Raw genomic sequence first — 21,013 nt, forward strand, 5'->3', positions numbered from 1 at the left:
GTGAGTGATTACACAATTGGTGCAACTAACGATCGTTTTGTTGCTAAAATTATCTTTCTATGTGTTTCCAATTGTTTGATTAACATCCTGCACAATTGGAAAATAACTTCTCTTTATATAGTGATGTATGGATATTTCACACTATTGTTTCGTTTATATTAATACACGGGAAATATTTGAAAAATTTGAATCCTGAAAAGAACCAATACATTTATTGCCGCATGTTATTTATTGTATATTTGTAGTTTAATATTTGCATATTTAATATAAATCGAAGGACCCACTGCACCTGTGTTATCCTTCATTTCCTTAATGGAAAATTTCATATGAAAGGAACTTCCCTTGTAAAATCGAAATAAGCTTATTACGTTTATTTAATCATGGTTCAGTTACTCATAACATAACATCCGTACCGGATTTGGGATCAATGGTACAAATATGTTAACTGGATAAAGAAGAGTTAATCTGGTTTGTTTTTAGCATTGTAAATGCTTTTGTGCTATTCATATCTTATGTTTATCATCAATTGTGCAGACCCATTTAAGAAAAACTGTTCTTCAATACATTGCATAATGCAAACAACGAATGATGAGGAATACATGGAATTGCTGACTTTACTAAGCAAATATGTGTTTACTGAGAGCAATCAATCTTCTTAAAGTTTTGCATCGTTCGTTAAATTCCTCTTGCAATTGAAAATTATATGGTAAAGATGGTTTCCTTGCAGTGAAGCATCTTTAAAGATACATTGGATTGACACAATGTTCAGCGCTCGACTTAAAACTGAATATATTATTATTGTAACACAATAACATATCTAAACGTTAAACAGGTAGGTGCTCTTATCTATGTGTTACTAAAAGGGTTACCCATGTTTTGTTCTTCTGATAAGAAAATATAAAAGCGTATGCTCGTACAAAGTAGACGTATAAAACACTACTTACAGCGGGTATATACGGTCTTACTTACATAATTTAAAAAAGATACTAGGTTTATGAAAATAAACCTAGAATATAAATTCAGAAGAAGCGGTACCTGAAAGTCAACAAAATACATTTATAAATATACTAGTAAACGTGTTGGCTTTAACTTAGATTATGAGATTATGAAATTTCTTGAAGTAAACAACATTTGTTTAATGTCACAACAATAAAACAAAAAAGAGTTTATACATATTAGACATCTGTATATCTGATGTCATGCTTTGAACATCACGGGCTGATACTTCCCCTATATTAACCCAGTTACGGAATACATTTTCATTTGATATGAAAACATGTCAAAAATTTGTATTGTAGCGAGCAATAATAAGAAATCATCATCGTTTATAATAAATAATTATGGCTCCAAACATGTATAAAATTCAGCAATAACTAAGAGGCCTCGTACACGTCCACTTTTGTGTACTTAGTTTACCTTTCATACATAATTTATTATTTAAAATCATAAATAAAACTGATTCATCAACTTCTATTTATACCGTCATTCAGATATTGTCTATTTTAATATTGGTAAGACAACGGTTATGACCTTTTACTTCAGTAAGTTCAAATCGGCAGCTGTTGTACACCAAAGGAATTGCTTGTAACACCCGCTTCTCCACCTATTAAGGTTTGGTTTAGTTTCCATGGCACATAACAGACAATTATATGATTAGATATTTCATTTTTTATAATTCCGAAAAAGGTCGACCTAGGTTTGTTATATAGTTTCATGGTGCAAGGCAATAACATCTTGATCGTTTGAACTGTTGCATCACATCTTGATCGTTTGAACTGTTGCATCACATCTTGATCGTTTGAACTGTTGCATCACATCTTGATCGTTTGAACTGTTGCATCACATCTTGATCGTTTGAACTGTTGCATCACATAACATCTTGATCGTTTGAACTGTTGCATCACATCTTGATCGTTTGAACTGTTGCATCACATCTTGATCGTTTGAACTGTTGCATCACATCTTGATCGTTTGAACTGTTGCATCACATCTTGATCGTTTGAACTGTTGCATCACACGATATTTTACAGCTTACTATTTCAGCAAAGTGTTTTATTATGTGAAATATAATTAACACAATTCGATGACCCATACACATCAAACCTGTTGGGTCTATTTTACTATGAAAACAAAATGAGTGTGGGGCAAAATCTTGTCATTGTTTTCTTATAAATAAACTTCAGTGACTGTAGTGTTATATAAATGGTAATTTCCTTTAAGATGACGGTGCGTTCTGTCAATCCGAGGCATCGCGGTCGACCGAGTATTTAGTCTAGTTCAACAGTGTTTATTGAGGCTTGACCCAACGTACTGTACTAGCACAAGGACGGACGTTTTTTCCCGAACAAATAAACAGTTCCATTTTTATCCTTCAAAATTTAGTTATAAGTGGTGGAATAAGCAGTCAATGCAGAACGTGTCGTGTTTTCAATATAGCGTGCCTTAATGTGTGTAAAAGCATTTGCTATGTAGAACAGACAGCGCTTTAAATGTGTGGCATTTTCTAAAAATAATATATTCTCAATATTAAAACATCATGTCAATTGACTTGCCTTTCATTAAAATTTCGGGTTCTGTTTGAAAAAACAACAGCGATACTTAAAAAACTCAGGCAGATAGAATAATTTATTGAAGATAACAACGTATTTCTTTGTACACAAATAAATATCATGTAACTATAGACACACATACAATTGATGTTATTTTAATAACAATCATATGCTAAGTGACATAGAAGAATGGAGGATTTATATGATTTATATCATGGAATTCGTACAGTTTTGAATAAACGTTATCGTCATTATACATAGAGATTATCATGAAGACTTTCGGCTGAATTGTACACACAAATTTCATGTTGTTACATATACAAGCATAGAATGATAGATACACTATGAGATCCAATAACCGGGAAGAACCACGTCTTTGTGTTTTCGGGAAGACATTCACATTACAACCATGCCCATTTTTTAAACTGATACAAGGCTGACAACCTTTAGGGCGTTCAAGCACGTGGTTTATCCGATTCGAGGTGGATGCGCTGGACTAGTTTACTTTGGCGTTCCCTAACTAGAGGGATTGACACACTCTTCTTGCGCATGCGTGCGAATGGTAGCAGTAAGGTCGCGTTTTATCTTTACATTGGTCAGGAGACTCGCAGTATTCGCATTGTGGATTTGCGGCTGAAATAAATAATTCGATGATGAAGTTAACTTTATGGAAACAACATACTCTGTCAACATCAACTAATTTTCATCTCAACTAGCCAGAGGCCAGCGGGGCTTATGTCATGGTCCTGTGTCCGTCGTGCGTGCGTGCGTCCGTGCGTGCGTGCGTTAACTTTTTCTTTAAACATCTTCTTCTCCCAAAACTACAAGTCCATTTCTGATAAAACTTCTCACAAATGTTCCTGGGGTGAACTTCTTTCAAATTTGCTCAAATTATGTCCCTGGGTTCAAATTTGACCCCGCCCCTGGGGTCAATAAATTAAACATATGCTTATATAAAGCTTATTGTGTGCAAACTTTAAAAATCTTCTTGTCCATACCCATTGGGCCTAGTTCTACCACATTTGGTATGTAGTGACATTTAATAGTTCTCTACTTTGTTTGTTCAAATTATGCCCCTGGGGTCAAATTTGACCCTGCCCCGGGGGTCACAAAAATGAACATATGCTTATATAAAGACTATTTTGTGCAAACTTTAAAATCTTCTTGTCCATAACCGTAGGGTCTAGGGCTACCAAATTCGGAATGTAGTGACATCAAATAGTTCTCTACTTAGTTTGTTCAAATTATGCCCCTGGGGTCAAATTTGACCCTGCCCCGGGAGTCACAAAAATGAACATACGCTTAAATAAGGCCTATTTTGTGCAAACTTTAAAAATCTTCTGGTCCATAACCGTATGGCATAGGGTTACCAAATTTGGTATGTAGTGACATCTAATAGTCCTCTACTAAGTTTGTTCAAATTAATCCCCTGGGATTAAATTGTGACACTACCCCAGGGGTCACAAAATTGAATATTTGCTTATGTTGGGCCTATTTTGTGCAAACTTTAAAAATCTTCTTGTCCATAACCATTGGGCCTATTTCTACCAAATTTGGTATGTATTTAAATATAAAAGTACTCTTTATGCCCCCCATTCGAAGAAGAGGGGGTATATTGTTTTGCACATGTCGGTCCGTCGGTCGGTCCGTGCACCAGATGGTTTTCGGATGATAACTCAAGAACGCTTAGGCCTAGGATCATGAAACTTCATAGATACATTCATCATGACTGGAAGATGACCCCTGTTGATTTTCAGGTCACTAGGTCAAAGGTCAAGGTCACAGTGACTCGAAATAGTAAAATGATTTCCGGATGATAACTCAAGAATGCTTAGGTCTAGGATCATGAAACTTCATAGGTACATTGATCATGACTGGCAAATGAACCCTATTGATTTTCAGGTCACTATATCAAAGGTCAAGGTCACAGTGACTCGAAATAGTAAATGGTTTATGGATGATAACTCAAGAATACTTAGGCCTAGGATCATGAAACTTCATAGGTACATTGATCATGACTGGCAGATGACCCCTATTGTTTTTCAGGTCACTAGGTCAAAGGTCAAGGTCACAGTAACTCGAAATAGTAAAATGGTTTCGGGATGATAACTCAAGAATGCTTATGACTAGGATCATGAAACTTTATAGGTACATTTATGATGACTGGCAAATGACCCCTATTGATTTTCAAGTCATAAGGTCAAAATGCAAGGTCACTGTGACTCGAAACAGTAAAATGGTTTCCGAATGATAACTCAAGAATGCTTACGCCTAGGTTCATGAAACTTCATAGGTACATTGATCATGAATGGCAGATGACCCCTTTTGATTTTCAGGTCACTAGGTCAAAGGTCAAGGCCACAGTGACTCAAAACAGTCAAATGGTTCATGGATGATAACTCAAGAATGCTTATGCCTAGGATCATGAAACTTCATAGGAACATTGATCATGACTGGCAGATGACCCCTTTTGATTTTCAGGTCACCAGGTCAAAGGTCAAGGTCACAGTGTCTCGAAACAGTAAAATGGTTTCTGGATGATAACTCAAGAATGCTTACGCCTACGATATGAAACTTCATAAGAACATTGATCATGACTGGCAGATGACCCCTATTAGTTTTCAGGTCACTAGGTCAAAGGTCAAGGTCACAGTGACTCTAAACAGTAAAAAGGTTTCCTGATGATAACTCAAAAATTATTAGGCCTTGGATCATGAAACTTTATAGGTACATTGATCACGACTGGCAGATAACCCCTTTTGATTTTCAGGTAACCAGGTCAAAGGTCAAGGTCACAGTGACAAAAAACGTATTTACACAATGGCTGCCACTACAACTGAAAGCCCATATGGGGGGAATGCTTGTTTTACAAACAGCCCTTGTTTCAAATTATGCCCCTGGGGTCAAATTGACCCTGCCCGGGGGGTCACAAAAATGAACATATTCTTAAATAAGGCCTATTTTGTGCAAACTTTAAAAATCTTTTCGTTCATAATGATAGAGCCTAGGGCTACTAAATTTGGTATGTAGTGACATCTAATAGTCCTCTACCAAATTTGTTCAATTTATTTCCCTGGGCTCAAATTTGACCCTGCCCCGGGGGTCACACAACTGAACATATGCTTATATAAAGCCTCTTTTGTGCAAACTTTAAAAATCTTCCTGTCCATAACCATTGGGCCTAGGGCTAACAAATTTGGTATGTTGTGACAAAGAGACAAGGAGTGTAACTTTGTTTATCATAAATAGAACGGCAATATCTTTTGGAGAGATAAATGTACCTACGTTATAAGCAGACGATCTGTGCGACAATTCCCGGGCTTTTTAGTCTTTTTAGTTAAAACCGTAGTATCGTTTTCCATGTATAAAAATGCTCACCCTTCCAACTTCAAGTGTCCAGTTGGACGAGGGATAGAAAGAGAAAGTCAATGCTTGAGTACATTTCAACCCATGCGAACTGCACGCTGTTTTCGCATAAAAAACAGTTGAGCGATACAGGGTCATCATGGCCCTCTTGTTTACAGTAGTCAAAGCACAACATTACTATTTGTATGTTGTTTTATGATTAATGAGAAACACAAAATGGAATACATGTACTAAAACTAAACCAAGGCCACATTTAAAATTTAATGGTAATGCCACTGTTTACCAATCTCAAGAAATCTTTGTTGTGTAGTTATTATCAATTTTTTTTCAGAATGTCCTATATATATTCATAATAACTTTCCATAAATTTGCCGTGATTGTCGTTTATGGCTGCTGCATTTTTAAAACAACGTTTTACTACCCCAGGTTTATTCTATTTGTCGTGTGTGCAATATATGATGTGTCTATGTGTACACTTATCTTGTTCCTCTCTTTTTGGCGATTGGTGCCTTGATATAGCTAAAGAAAATATTTTAAATGAAGATTTCCCTCGTGTGTTTGCTACTAACGTTTCGGATAAGGTGTGTATATTACTGTATGGGTGTGTGGCAGGACGGCCACTGTATGAGAAAAGGAGTCAAGACAAGACTATGGTCAAGCAATAAAAGTCCCCTTCCGGCTCCACCATTGTCAGAAATTCCACCATTGTCAGAATATTTTTGACGTAGGTACAAAATGAAATAACGTGCATAATGTCCATATTGCCATATATCCATGTTCCAAGTTTCATGAAAACATATTAAGAACTTTTAAAGTTATCACAGAATCCAGAAAACCACCATTTTCAGTTGTATTTCTTGTCTATTTGTTGTTATAGCAACCAGACGATTAGACGTAGGAACAAAATGAAATAACGTGCATAATTTCCATATTGCCATCTATCCATGTTCCAAGTTTAATGAAAAAATATGAATAACTTAAAGTTATCGCAGGATCCAGAAATGTGTGACGGACAGACAGACAGACTGAAAGACTGAGAGACGGAGCGTAAACCATATGTCCCCTACGGTGAAACCGGTAGGGGACTTATAAATTGACTGAGCCGTTTTGATATATCGCAGAGAAAATAGCTTTAAATTTAGCGACTTTCTTCATAAACATAGCAGTCAAAAACACAGTTAAAGACATGCCTTAATGTGGTCAAGATAATACGGATTAGCGCAGATATAGGGGCATACTGAAACATGTTTATCGTAATGAATCATAGTGAGCATCGTCTTTTGAAGTCTAGAAGTACCATGTGCATTTGCGCAAAGACGTCTGATTGCATCCCTTCTTATCTCTTTCAGAGCATGACATGAGTAAACACTTATAATCATCTAAATACATGTATTTTGCATTTAATAATGGTTTTCATCAATTGACAAAGGCAAGCATATAGACCGCTTCGTCTTTTCAGTTTGCCTACGTGTGTTTGAATGAAAATTGGATCGTATACACACATACGCGATGATTTACAAAACGCAATTTAAAAATACCCATAATTGGTCAAATAATGCGGATAACGATTATCAAGTTGATAGAAATCTCACATGTTAACATTAACATCATTAATCGATCTATACTTACACAGTTCTAGAAAGGGTGTTGATGGTGTTGTAATTGGAACCGCTGGTTGCAACGTAACCCGATTTCGATCGGGAGAAAGGCGCCGCGAAAAGTTAACAGCCGGGAAAGCGTCTACGGGAATTACGTTGGTTTTTTTCGGAAGACGTCCCAAAGTTTCGTCAAGAGCTTTCCGTATCACTGTAAATATGCAAAATGAGTATTTATACGTCATGCAAATTATCATTGTAAAGCATACCATATAGTTGTGTGCTATTGTATTTACATAGACAGCGTCAATAAAACGTTAAAACAAATACTACTTTTGATTAACTTACATTGTCGTAAGCGGCTGGCATTAGATGGCCGAACGTCTGTTTTCTCCATCAAATCCGGTTGCGCAGTAGGCACATTCGGTGATTCCTGTCGAGCCGATTGCAGTTGCATTCGTTTGCTCATCACGTTTTTATCGCGCATAATATCCAGTTGCCCATTGGGATCTGGGATAAAAGCACGTTTAGGATTGTCAAAACGGGCTATAGTATGCGAATATACGGTAAGACGTTTAGTGCCAAAAGTTTGTATTAAACTGATACCAGCATTAACAACATAAACATCGAAAGCAGAAAAAAACTTATATTGCAGCCGCAGCATCGACATCTATACTTCGGCTTACAAAGAGAACGGCGGAAGCAGTAGCAACAAATCATCAAGAAGACCAAGCAACAACAATTTCTGAAGCAATCAGTTTTAAAAATATAATGTATTAGGCTTTTCCCGATCTCATTCGTCTTTTGCTATTTAAATTTAGTTATAATCGTTGAACAATATGACACCAATGTAAAAGGAAATCCCGATTCTGAACGGAGCATAGTAAAATGAAGTTCACATTACGCAAATTGAAGTCAAGTTATGTTAGGATAACAATAGTTATGGCTGTTTGTTTGCTTTCAGAAAAAAAACTTTCCTAATCAGATTCTTAATTATTGTAAATGGAATGCCATATGTAAAATAAGAAAATATATAGACATCCTAATTAAGTTTTTATGTAAAACAACTACATGGAGCATGTTCCTCAAGTTATGTTAAACAATAACAATAAACCACATTTCTAATAACGTATAGCTTGGCGCAAATTATACAAAGTGATACGATAACGATATATCACTCGGAAGATAGTGTTAAATTTGGTAAACTAACACCGCATACCCTTTCCATACCCTTTCCATGCACCTTGACTTCATTCCAGGTTGGTACTACCAATTTAAGTATACGAAAGCTTTGACACGTTTGTTGTTATATTATATATTTAGTGTAAACTTAAGATGATGAAGATTTAAATAAGGTATGGGCGTATTTCTTGTATTACCGACATAAAGATGTTTTTTATTTATCTACAAATTACTATTGAATATGCCAGTTATTCAATATGTTATACATGAAAGTTATGATAAACAAGACTATTGCCAAACAATATATGTCCCCTACCGGCTCCACCATTGTCATATGTGTTTTATTTGTTGCCATAGCAACCAGAATTTTTGACATAGGAACAAAATAAAATGACGTGCATATTGTCCATATTGCCATCTATCCATGTTTCAAGTTGCATGAAAAAATATGAAGAACTTTTAAAGTTATCGCAGGATCCAGAAAAGTTTGACATACAGACTGACGGACTAGCAGACTCACAGACGCACAGAGCGCAAACCATAAGTCCCCTACGGTGAAACCGGTAGGGGACAATAAAATGTAAGTGTATATTATAATTATAATGTACATTATAATCAATAATGTAAATTATTGTCTATTTTCTTAGATTTATTACAAGGGCTCTTAATACGTAATCTAAGTAACGTCAGACTACTCCACCAGGTTAAACATTTGTATTATTAGTTGCAAGTCTTTCGTTCGTAGAACGAGCGCTCGTTGAAAACAATGTTACAGTTGAAGCAGTACATTTATGTTAGTAAACAAAAACTGATGAACATTGTATAGTACGTTTCAAGTTTTTATAACAGTTGACTGAGCAAGGGCCGAGCACATTGTCGCAAAGTAAGCAGTATCTTTATGCAAGTTATTTATAGTTTATACACTTTGTATGATAGGCTTAAAAATGTGGTAACAGCTTCGTGAGCAACAAATGATTGCAAGTGGGGAATGAGAAATTATATATTTTTAAGAACAGAAAAGCAAAAAACTTTCTGCACAAATTTCAGGGTCAATGACTTCTTTATGGCATGTCCTCATCTACATGTTTTTTATACTTTGTGGATAGTTTCACCATAAAATTCCTCATCATTTTATTGTTGTCTTTCCAACAAATAAGAATACATTTTGTAATTATAATGCATCGATTGCAGCTTTGCAGTGAATCTCCTTATATGTGGGTCACTGCACACAGGTCACAAGATAAAAGCAAAAATCGAACTTACAAACACATCTGTAGACGAACTGTTCACCATTGGTGGTGTTTATACACGACGTGGCACCGGGACAAACGTGCTGCAATAACAAAGTGGCGGTTCATAAGCAATTCATTATGGTATGGCAGTTATGTTTTGACTATTTATTAACATAGCGACGCCAATAGCAAGCAGACACATTTTTTGCAAATATTACGTGCCCTGAATAATACGTATGTTTCATGTTTTTGCAATTACAATTTTGCAAAATGATTTTTTGAAACGATAAAAGATCGCCAACGCTGTTTCATAACATTCCATAACATTGTGCAACATTCTTCCAACATTTTATTTATGTTCAATTTTCGGCAATCGACACAAAATCTTTATTTCAGTCTTACAATGTTTAGTAACATTTAAGTTATAGAATTTTTGAGACTAGTCTGATTCTATTAATTCTAATTTACTTTGTAAAATAGTATTTTGTTTTCTAACATAAATATTTGCCCATCTACCTGCACGACATGAACTTGCGTTAAATATAAAGTTTACAGTTTATTTCTTAATCATATATTTTCTTCATTAAATATAACTTGGGTTAACTATATTATGTTGCAAAATGCTGTTTGTCTTATATTAAGTGTTCAAGTTTTACAGTATTGCAAACCGCAGGCCATAGATATTAACACACCAAAAGGGTAGGTTTGAAGTAAGGATGGAACCATAGTGAACCAGCAATTTTAAACACCAAATCAATAGGAACAAACTTACAAAACAGAACTGAAATAACTCACAGCGTGTTATGAAATAATCAAGCAACTATGAACAAATAATTTCACAATATTCGTTAGCATTCAAGCCTGGCAAAAAATATACAAACAAATATGAAAATATCAGTCAGTTTGGTAAAAAAAGTGAACCAATGTATTCGTGATGTATAAATAAAAATGTGTTTATATGTTGATACAATTATTAATAAATAGAAAAAAAATTGCGATGTACAATTAGTGATTATTAAGTCTTTTTTATGAAAACCGAACCACACAAAAGTTATAATTAATATGGTAAAATTAATATTTTTTAATTATACGCAGAAGAAATAATCGGAGTTTGAAAAATCTTTAACTTTATATGTTTACAGTTTTAATTGGAGATGAAACCATATAAACCATCAATCCAAGGTGCGCTTGTAACCGCAAGCTAAACCTGTATGTGTTCATTTGAGTTTGTCAATACTTTTTAAATTTGGGAAATGTGGGTAAAACGCCATACTTTTTTTACATGGAAATGAAATCCGTAAATTTGTGATTAATATGGTAGTTTCGCATGGGATGACATTTCTGTATAACTAGTGTTGTGGATTGCATATTAAAAAAAATGTATTTATTTACGAAATAATTAGGTTTTAAACACAAAGTCCAAAAGTGGGAAACAAACATTTATTAAGAAGCTTACTTTTAAACACACATTTATTTATGATGCCCTGATAAGTCGAATTCTACGATGTATGTTTGTCGTTCTTTCAAACGAAAAATTACATTCGGTCGCTCAGTGCATGCAACAGTTTTCGTTTAAGCATTGATTGTTGGCATATACAAGTTTTGTAAACAACACTAATACACGATAAGTAACGCTTCACCTGTTAGCTCTATTCGGAAAGCTGCTATTCAACGATTGACTTGCAATCATTTACAGAAATCGTAATCTTATATTTTCATACTAAGAGTATCATGAAATTATCGATTGATATACTTCACAATAAGCAGAAACAAACATATTATGTCAGGTAATTCACAGAAAAGCAACGCTATCTGACGCGACGTCAATGTTCTATAAATGACGGCAAGTCACTTACCGTGCAAAGGTCCCAGCTACCGGAGCGATGGGCTTCATTGAGCGGGATGTGACCCAAAATTCCCGTCAGCAAACCGAGTACAACTAGCTGAAAGTGGAAAACAATTTTATGTAACCCCGAAAAATTCGATTCATGAACGCACAATGAACTTAAATACTGAAATGAGGTAGCAGATATTTAAAAGGGCCAAATCCAACAATTTCAAATTAAGAAAGGTGTGTCAAATGTTGCATGTTTAATCATATAGAGCACGCATTGTAAGCAGGTTTTACTATTAAATGACTGTATGTCAACGATTGATATAACATTGAATAATTAGTGTATGTTTTTATTTTCAAATGTTAAAAAAGATCTACGACACGAGAGAGTGCAGCAGCAAAATCCACGACATTTTCATAAGAGTTCACAAACTAACACAGACAACACAGTAATATATGTATGATATGTTTATACCCAGTTTATAAAAAGGAAAGTCAGTCAACCTTTGGTAATTTAAGTTGATAAGGTTAAGGAAAGAACAAACAACATCACAACGTACCACTGCTAAGCTTTGTATGGGTGCGCCAGTCGTCATTGTAACGTGATAGGCTCAACACGCGATCAGTAAACGCCAATCCAACGTTTAACACCAAATATAAGTTACAGCTCTGAAGATAACAACACATACATTACAGCTCAGGACAATACACATGACAACACACGATAAATTAGGTGTGCACCACAACGACAATGCGCGCATTGATAATAAACAAAGCATTGCACGTATCCCATTTTGATTGTCTTAAAGGGATTTTTTCACGTTTTGGTAAATTGAAAAAATGTTTCAGACTCGAAAATTTTCGTTTTATATATCATATTTGTCAGGAAAGACTAACACTAAACATTTACCATGCTTTTAAATATCCATAATATGCTTCTTTTATTGATTTAAAATTATAAAGCGTTGCAAAGCAAAACTATTGGATAATGTGGAGAGTTCTGATTTTAGCGTTATATTTTATGACAGTAAGAGGATTGCTTATAAAAAGTATAAAATACATTATTCATTGTAAAAGCATGGGTGGCCGAGTGGTCTAAGCGTCAGACTTTTATTCCAGGTTTCAGTGGTTCGAGCCCAGTTGAGGGATCACTTTTTTTTCTTTAATTTTAACAATATACAGTTTTAAATGTTAAACTTCAATTCATATGCCAACAACTGTGAAAAGGTCCCTTTAACTCGGATTGATAAGAGCTTATCACGGATCTTATCAACATTTACAAAATTTATGGAGACTAATGATTTTTGTTTGATTTTTTTTCTATCTAAATTGCTGTTAGGTAAGTGAATAAATAATTCGCTAATTCTCGTACAATATAAGAATGTTGTTTATTTGTTTGCCCCACCGCTAAAGCATAACGAATAAAAATAACATCATGTACATCAAATTATCAAAATTGTTTGTGTAGTTTATGGTGAGCTTAATTTGAAGATAAAATGAATTTGTGGTTGTATTAAAGGTACTTTTTCACATGTTTGGAATGTGTTGAAGTTTGTCTTTAAAGGCTTGAAATTGATAAATGTAAACATCGTCAAACGATGCATTTACTGGATAGGTTCGAGCACGGTTAATGTTCAGTGTGACTGGTTCCTCTTCAATATCTTATCTTCAACGAAAATTTGCAAATTTGAAACAATTGCTTTTTCAATTTTGTCTATATACCAACACATGAAAAGGTTCCTTTAATACAAAGCGCACAAAAGGTTTTTAATGTTGATTAAAGGAAAATCCAGTAATGATGTAAATAAATGATATAATTAGCATAGCTAATAAAGTATATGCATGTTTTAAACGTTGTATTTATTCTGTTAAATGATTACAAACGTTTTAAAACTTACCGTTCCGCTCTGTTATCGATTTGATGTTATAACAATAATATCCTTTGGTTTATTAAATTATTGCTATTGAAATGTTTCTCCATTTGCGTTCAGTGGTGTGTGCTATATCTGAGGTAGTATCGTAATGAATAGAGACCTTACACCTCTTTATATATATGCCACGTGGATATTTCACAATAGTGTGTAACTGATCTTGGAAACCAGAAATAAATTCCCTTGTAGGAAGTGTTAAATCAGGATATGACAGTAACAAATGCGCTTATGTAAGCTGTTGATTTGTAACTCGCTGGACCAATCGAATAAACGAAGAATGCATTTGATACATTAAAGGGGACTTTTCACAGATTTTGGCATGTATTGAAGTTTGTCACTAAATGCTTTATATTGATAAATGTAAACATAGGATCTTAAATTATCCTGTAAAAAACAAGAAAATATTAAAGGAAAGTAAAAAAAAGTAACCCTCAATGGGTCTCGAACCACTGACCCCTGGACCCATGGAGCAAAAGTCTACCGCTCTTTCCACTTGACCATCCGATCTCATACCATGAGCGAAGTATTTTTTCTTTCTATAAGCAATCTTCGTAGTATCAAAATATACAACGACAACAACAGACTTCTCCAAATTATTCAATCGTTTCGCGTTGCAACGCTTTATAATTTTCAGGTTTTTAAATCGTCAAAAGATGCACATAATGGATATTTTAGAGCATGGTTAATGTTCAGTATTATTGTCTCCTCACAAATATCATAATTTCAAGGAAAGTTTGCGAATCTGAATCGATTTTTTTTCAATTTTGTCAATTTACCAAAACGTGAAAAGGCCCCTTTAAGAATGAACATTTTTTATACAGAAATCGTATTGGACAATTTGGCTTTATATGACATAGTCATGTTAAGGATTTTTTGTAAATTGTGAGTATTTGGGACCGTGTTCATTTTATCACTTAATGAATATGAATCAGTAACACCACCTTTTTGTTTGATATTAAACTTAAGCGTTTTCTTCCAAATGTGTTGTTTAATATAATCTCCGCTATTGAAAATCACGGATATTGTCAAATGATGTTCATTGTATGTTTAATTGCATCATGACTGTTTGTATCTTAAAGGAATGCTTAAATGTTATTAATCAGTGGTTATTATAATTAATTGAATACATATTTTGTAGTGTCGCTGTTGTAAGTATCTTTACATAGGAATACTTAAATGTTATTTTAAGTAATTATTATAATTAAGTTAATATCTATCTATAGTTTTTATAATTAATTGAATACATATTTTGTATTGTCGTTGTTGTAAGTACCTTTCTATAGGAATACTTAAATGTTATTTTCAGTAATTATTATAATTAAGTTAATATCTATTTAGTATTGTCTTTGTTTGCCTCATTTAAAAGGAACGGTTAAATGTTATTTATCAACAATTATAATACTTAACTTAATATCTATTTTTTAGTTAAAGTAAGATTCAAAATATAAAGTTCACATCGAATATTTTAAGAGCATTCTCCGTATGTGAACTAATTTCTATCAATCGCATTTCCTTGACATGTTATATAATTGAAATATGTATTATGTTTAAATGGCTATGTACTGATTGTATTTGCCAATAAAATTGTCTGTCTGTCTGTCTGTTCATTGAGGTGCCAATCCAAAAAAGTATTTCGATTAAAATGACAGCATAAATAAGCCACCATCTGAGGAGACTATGTATTGTAGGAGCCTGCGAGCCTGCAGGGGATGCTGTTGTGACAGGTAAAGACTCTTCATAAGGTCGCCAATTTCAACCTTGACTCCAGACACCAAGTATCACGGCTACCGAGAAGAAGTGAACGTTTAACATGCACTGTTTGTAAGAAATTATGTAAGGTGTATGCACAAATGAATTTAAATTAGCTGAAAATATTGTCTTATTGAACCATTCTTTACAAAATTCATAAATACGAATTAATTAATGATTCAAATATCATATCGTTTGAGCTTTTGTTATTGTATGAGGCGCAAACCTGTAATTTGTATAGGATTGTAAGAGCACTGTCCGCTGAAATTAATTAATGAATACTCAAATGTAATCTTATTTACCCAAAAACGTTGGCTTTTATTGACTTTTTTGTTTGCAAATAAATAGTTTATAATATTTAATTATGATATAAATTTAATAGCCGAGCGCGTATAAGAATCTATACGTTACAGGTTCGAATGATTCGCAATTATTCGATTAATTCCATGACATCATATTGTATCGTGTTTATGAAAACTATTTGATGACTTGTAACCAAATGATTGTATACTACCGATTGAAATGCATTAATTTTGCGTGTTATATTTGTCGAAATTGTGTCCGTTAGAAACGAGCGATCCTATGTACAGTTCTTACTCTTTGTGGACAAGGACTTTAACTGAACATTGCTTATATATATGAACCGATAGTTGGTTAACTCAAACGTATTATATTCACGATTGCCTTTCAGTTTTGTACAAAGATCTTAAAATACTTATCCTGTATGAAAAACCCAGAAACTGCGATTTAAAGGTACGCTACTATAGTATTAACACTTTGATAAAAAACTTGCTTCTATCTTCCTTATTAAAAATGTTCACATTGTACATATAAATCCAAAACAATATATGTTTACTTGTATCTAGTAACATATTGACATAATTGTTCAGGGAATATGTCAAATCGTGGTTAATTGAAATTGAAATGTGTCGATAACATTCAGAAGGCTTCTTTAAAAACCAAGTGCCTATTGTAGGTTTCTTTTAATACTTTCTTTGTGAATTTTATTACAAATTATTAATTCAATTTTGCATCATATTTAAGATTGATATTGACTTTCTTCACTGGACTAATAATCTAACTGTTTCTTGATTGGTCATTGTCGTGTCGGATACTACTTGTACATCGGGTACTCTTAACTAAACTTAAACGAACGCCGGGTAGTGAAAATACACTAAAACGTACCAGGGTATTATAAGGCTAACTTGGTTGTTATCGGCATTTTACAAATTAATGATGCTCATATTAATGTCAATATTTTGTCAATATTTTGTAAACTGGTCTCGAAATTATCGAAACTCATACTCAAAAAAGCACGTGGATGCAGGTTTTATTCAAAGAGAATTTTGTTTCGTTTTTCGTCGACATTAGATTTGGCGAAAATAAAACTCAGGTTCAGTCTAAATTGGCCGGTGACATATAAGTATATTTTCCGTACCCGATGTTCATTTAAGTATACTTAAAACTGCCCGGGGTACATTAAAGTTGTACTCAAGCCGACCATGACTAATCGAGCCTTAGAATTGGCTAAGCTGTCACAGAAGTATGTCACTGATTTAACTACAAGAATGTGTTGTTTAAAATACAACTGTATATACCTTTAAGACCTAAACAGCAATATAGTTTTATAGGAAAAATACGTAATAGCAATCTGACCGTACGTTGCTTAAAATAAGATCGTGTGTTAAATATACTGCAGGGTTTGCAGTAAATGAGCTTAAATAAAATATGAAGAAAGACAGATTATGAGAAATACTATTGTTACAACCTTGCACACATAGTACATCGATACGTTGTTAAAACCTTGCACAAATAACACATCAATTTGGAATGTTTTTATCACTTCAGTGTTAAATATAATTATATATTCTTATGTAAATGCTGCTTGCACTATACTAACAATGGTAATTTAATTCGATGTCTGTCTTTGTCTGATTTTTACCAAGTTAACTGTTTTAATGTTTAAAAATAAAATACGTAGAGTTAAATGTAACTTGTAACATCACTTATGTTAATGTTATTGATTTGAAATGATGGTCTGGATAACACAATTGGTAATGACTGAATTTAAACACTAAGCACAAAGTAGGACTAACAAAACAAGGGTTTTGAAATTGTGAAATTACAAAAAAAAAACCAGCTCCAATGTCTGGCTGCTTTAGTCAATACCTTTCAGACATAGTTCATTGTAGTTATTAGTTAACTTGGGTATAACATAATTTGTAATGTGTTTCTTCCACAATGCGCCCTACTTTTATTTGAAAAGAATGTAAGGAACTATGCACTTTAATTCAAATAAACATATATTTGAACGAGACACTTATTGGTAATTAATTGATTCACTAATCTTTGTTGAAATCATTTAACAAAGGCAAGTCTTGCAAGACGTGTTATTATGACTATTCATGAAAAAGAGTCAGCTTCATGGTTTACAATCATGTCATCGGAACGCAACAGAACCAGCATCGGTATGCAAATTATCCCAAAAGCACGGCAACAAACAGTCAGAGATCAATTTCAAGCGAGCCATATAATTAATGATTACATTGAGATTCTATGATATTCTCTAGTCTGCGCAACACATGGTTTCATTTATGTATTTTCCACGGACATGGAGACATGTCTTCCTTGTAATGCGCAGATGTATGGTTCTGATTGGTCAGTCATTTGCGAAAGAATTAACGGATTGCAAAATGTAAGGTGTCCCAATAAACGACTTCAACCGTTCTAGAGACAGGTTAACAAAATGCGATGCAGTGTGTTTATGTATAGTCACCGTCCATCATTATTTCAACCGTGTATTGAAAACCAAAACCACAAAAGAGAACTATTTACATTCTCTTTAAATCAAAATATCCTGCTTTGAGTATGTCTACTTCACAAATCAACAGGTTACCGATCGGTGAATTTCTTATTTTTTATTTCGTGTGTGTTACAAATATTATGAATCCCATATGAGTCTATGACCACTTGCAACATTTCCTCATTTAGGGGAAGATAACTCTTATCTTAAGTGTTCATTACATTTGTTACGTAAACGAATCTTGAATATGAATATGAATGCCATCAATCTGTGACATTTTAAACAACCAACACATGTCCTGTTCAAGGTCTCAAAAGTGAAAGTGAGCATTAGATTGGTCACCTAAGTATCGTTATATAGCACTTAACTCAAGTTCTAAGTAAATACAAGGTACAATCATTTAAGGTTGAACGTCCAAACACAATACTGCAAAAAACAATTCTGCTGAAATGATTATATAATGCGATATTTCAATGCTATAAAAAATAATATCAGTATTTGTTGAAAATAAAAGCACAACAAACAACTTGAATCGGCTCGAAATGAGCAGTCTTATTGCTTGATATACATACCTATTTTTACAATTGCAGCCTAATAGGCCACATTATTTTCTTTTGAATTTTTTTCAGATTAAACGGAACCATGCGTTTCGGATACACTACAGTTATTTACATATCCTGACAAAAGCGTTTTATAGCCACTAAATGTCAGTGATAATTGACAGTTGGATACCATATAGCACTCGCACTCTACATGTAGATAAAATGTTCAATTAAAACTGACATATGGTTTGAATTGTTTAAAGGTGAAGTGTATTGTTAAGCAAAAAGCGATATTGTCTACGGAGCACCAGATTGTCTTCTACGCCTCGTTGTTATGAGCTACTGAAACACAAGTTGAAAACAGACTGCACGAGTTTTAAAACATATCTTAAGACTCTTTTGAAAGAAGTCCAAATTAAGATGCCGTTTAAGTTAAATATTTTGGTATTTTTTCCTAAACGAATATACGTATATGAAAGAAATGAATTCAAGAACTTTGTACGCACATCAAATACTCGTGTTTGTAGCTAAGTTCATCATTACAAATCGATTAATCATAAAATGATAGAATGCTTTTTTAATTTACCACATAATTATCTAATTAGTTGCATAATGAAGATCTCTTTGGTTTCTTTTTAGGAGTAGATCGGTAAACAATTTGTAATAATTAATCAGATTTTTTAATTGTTGGCATTTAAATAGAAAGAATCGTATGAGATCAAATCTTTATATGTTGTCCGCCTATTCATCTCTTATAGATATTGCATCGCTAGATAAAGATTGATTGCCAAGTCATTAAATGGAATTGAAGCAAGAAAAATAACACCAACAACCCAGGCGAAATCAAGATGCGTTGTATTTGTAGTTATAAGGTTTTACAAACAAGGTTTAGTACATGGGTTTTAAGACGGGCTTTTAGGAGTTTCCCATTCCAATGATGGCAATTTCGAAATGAACAGCGTTTCACGTTTAACGATAAACCTTCGAATGACAAAATCATACATTGTCGTAATGTTCACCATATTAGATACAGATACGATTCGTTATCGTTCGCAGCAGTTACTAGAGGTCCCTACCTCTAGTAAAGTGTCCGTGGTAGTACTAGTATAAAGTGACTATTTGTAGACAAGCTTACATTTTTACCACAGTTCATACAAACGTAGAATATCCGTACCTAACCGAATAATCACATACTGATCCGTAATTTACACTGTTAAAGACTTTTGCATCCTCAATAATTCGTACCTTATTCGTACTCATTGCGAAAAACTAAATTGTGAAGGCATTCATTGCAATTGGACTGAAAACAATTCATATTGAAAGATTACATAATTCAACACAAGATAATCTAGGTACTTGTTTTCCGTATTTTCAGAATCATTATCTTAACATTCACTTATTAAATCAAACAACTAAATGCTATAATATAATCAGATCGCACATTGCACACATTTGGTCTGAAACACATTTAATACAGGTCAATTTATTATCTCCCTATCATATAATTTACATTACCTTTTTGAAGGAATTCTGATCACTGCAATGTGCATTTACCCATGAAGGCTAATGCAATAGTTGTTATGCGATCATTAATCATTAATATCTCCGATGCAATATTGTCTTTAGTCACTACTAAATTACTTGATTTAGAGATTAAAAAAATAACTGACATCGCTTCTTTTTAGCCAATACCGTAAAACGGACGTAACACCAATTAATGTGGTGGACTTGTATTCCAGCATTGGGATGTACAATAGTTTTCATATGCATCTAACTTTATTGAATTGTATTATTAAATGTGTGTGAATTAAATTGATATATATTTAATTCATGTTTCATATAAATACATTTTTTGAATTATTTACAACACTTTTTGTTCTTGTCTTTGTGTAAGTCAATTCTTTATGTGACTAATTGGTCGAGGTTATTGCAAGGATATACACATCAGTTGACTTTGTATGCCTTGTTCCCCACCCACAACACTCCTTCATTGTGCGCTCAACGCGGAACAGACGTGCGACAGAAGGACAAGCATTGCTGCTGGAAAATGTTTTAGGAGGGTTTACCTCATAAGTATTGACAAATAGTCGATGTTGATTAGTTTCGGTCGTTCACATATAATGTTTATACAATATGTTCGGAGGTTTCATATTTTGTGCGTAAAATTGCAGCGTTGTCACCAAAGAGATGCAAATTATTTTCCCAATTATAAAATCTAGACATACCCCGG

At 33.7% G+C, this 21,013-nt stretch overlaps 1 protein-coding gene and 1 long non-coding RNA gene across 2 annotated transcripts; one reads left to right on the plus strand and one right to left on the minus strand.

Annotated features, from left to right (window-relative positions):
* Nucleotides 1-2,612: 2,612 nt before the first annotated feature.
* LOC127834529 (uncharacterized) lies at nt 2,613-12,512 on the minus strand. The gene is made up of 6 exons (XM_052360429.1): nt 12,319-12,512; nt 11,781-11,867; nt 9,956-10,025; nt 7,859-8,020; nt 7,545-7,721; nt 2,613-3,182 (listed from the first exon to the last, which is right to left on the minus strand). The coding sequence occupies exons 1-6, from the start codon at nt 12,352-12,354 to the stop codon at nt 3,070-3,072; spliced, it is 645 nt and encodes a 214-aa protein (XP_052216389.1). The 5' UTR covers nt 12,355-12,512; the 3' UTR covers nt 2,613-3,069.
* Nucleotides 12,513-15,374: 2,862 nt separating this feature from the next.
* On the plus strand, nt 15,375-19,030 carry LOC127835299 (uncharacterized). The gene is made up of 3 exons (XR_008028450.1): nt 15,375-15,510; nt 16,130-16,191; nt 18,871-19,030. It is a non-coding gene; the product is annotated as an uncharacterized LOC127835299 (long non-coding RNA).
* The last annotated feature ends 1,983 nt before the right edge of the window (nt 19,031-21,013 follow it).

This window comes from Dreissena polymorpha, chromosome 6 (genome assembly GCF_020536995.1).
Source record: "Dreissena polymorpha isolate Duluth1 chromosome 6, UMN_Dpol_1.0, whole genome shotgun sequence".
Classification (NCBI taxonomy): domain Eukaryota; kingdom Metazoa; phylum Mollusca; class Bivalvia; order Myida; family Dreissenidae; genus Dreissena; species Dreissena polymorpha.

Coding starts and splice junctions, on each gene's coding strand:
- LOC127834529 (XM_052360429.1), bottom strand. CDS start 12,354: ATGACGACTGGCGCACCCATACAAAGCTTAGCAGTG. Junction 11,868..12,318: donor CCATACAAAGCTTAGCAGTG/GTACGTTGTGAT, acceptor TTCCACTTTCAG/CTAGTTGTACTCGGTTTGCT. Junction 10,026..11,780: donor GTAGCTGGGACCTTTGCACG/GTAAGTGACTTG, acceptor TTGTTATTGCAG/CACGTTTGTCCCGGTGCCAC.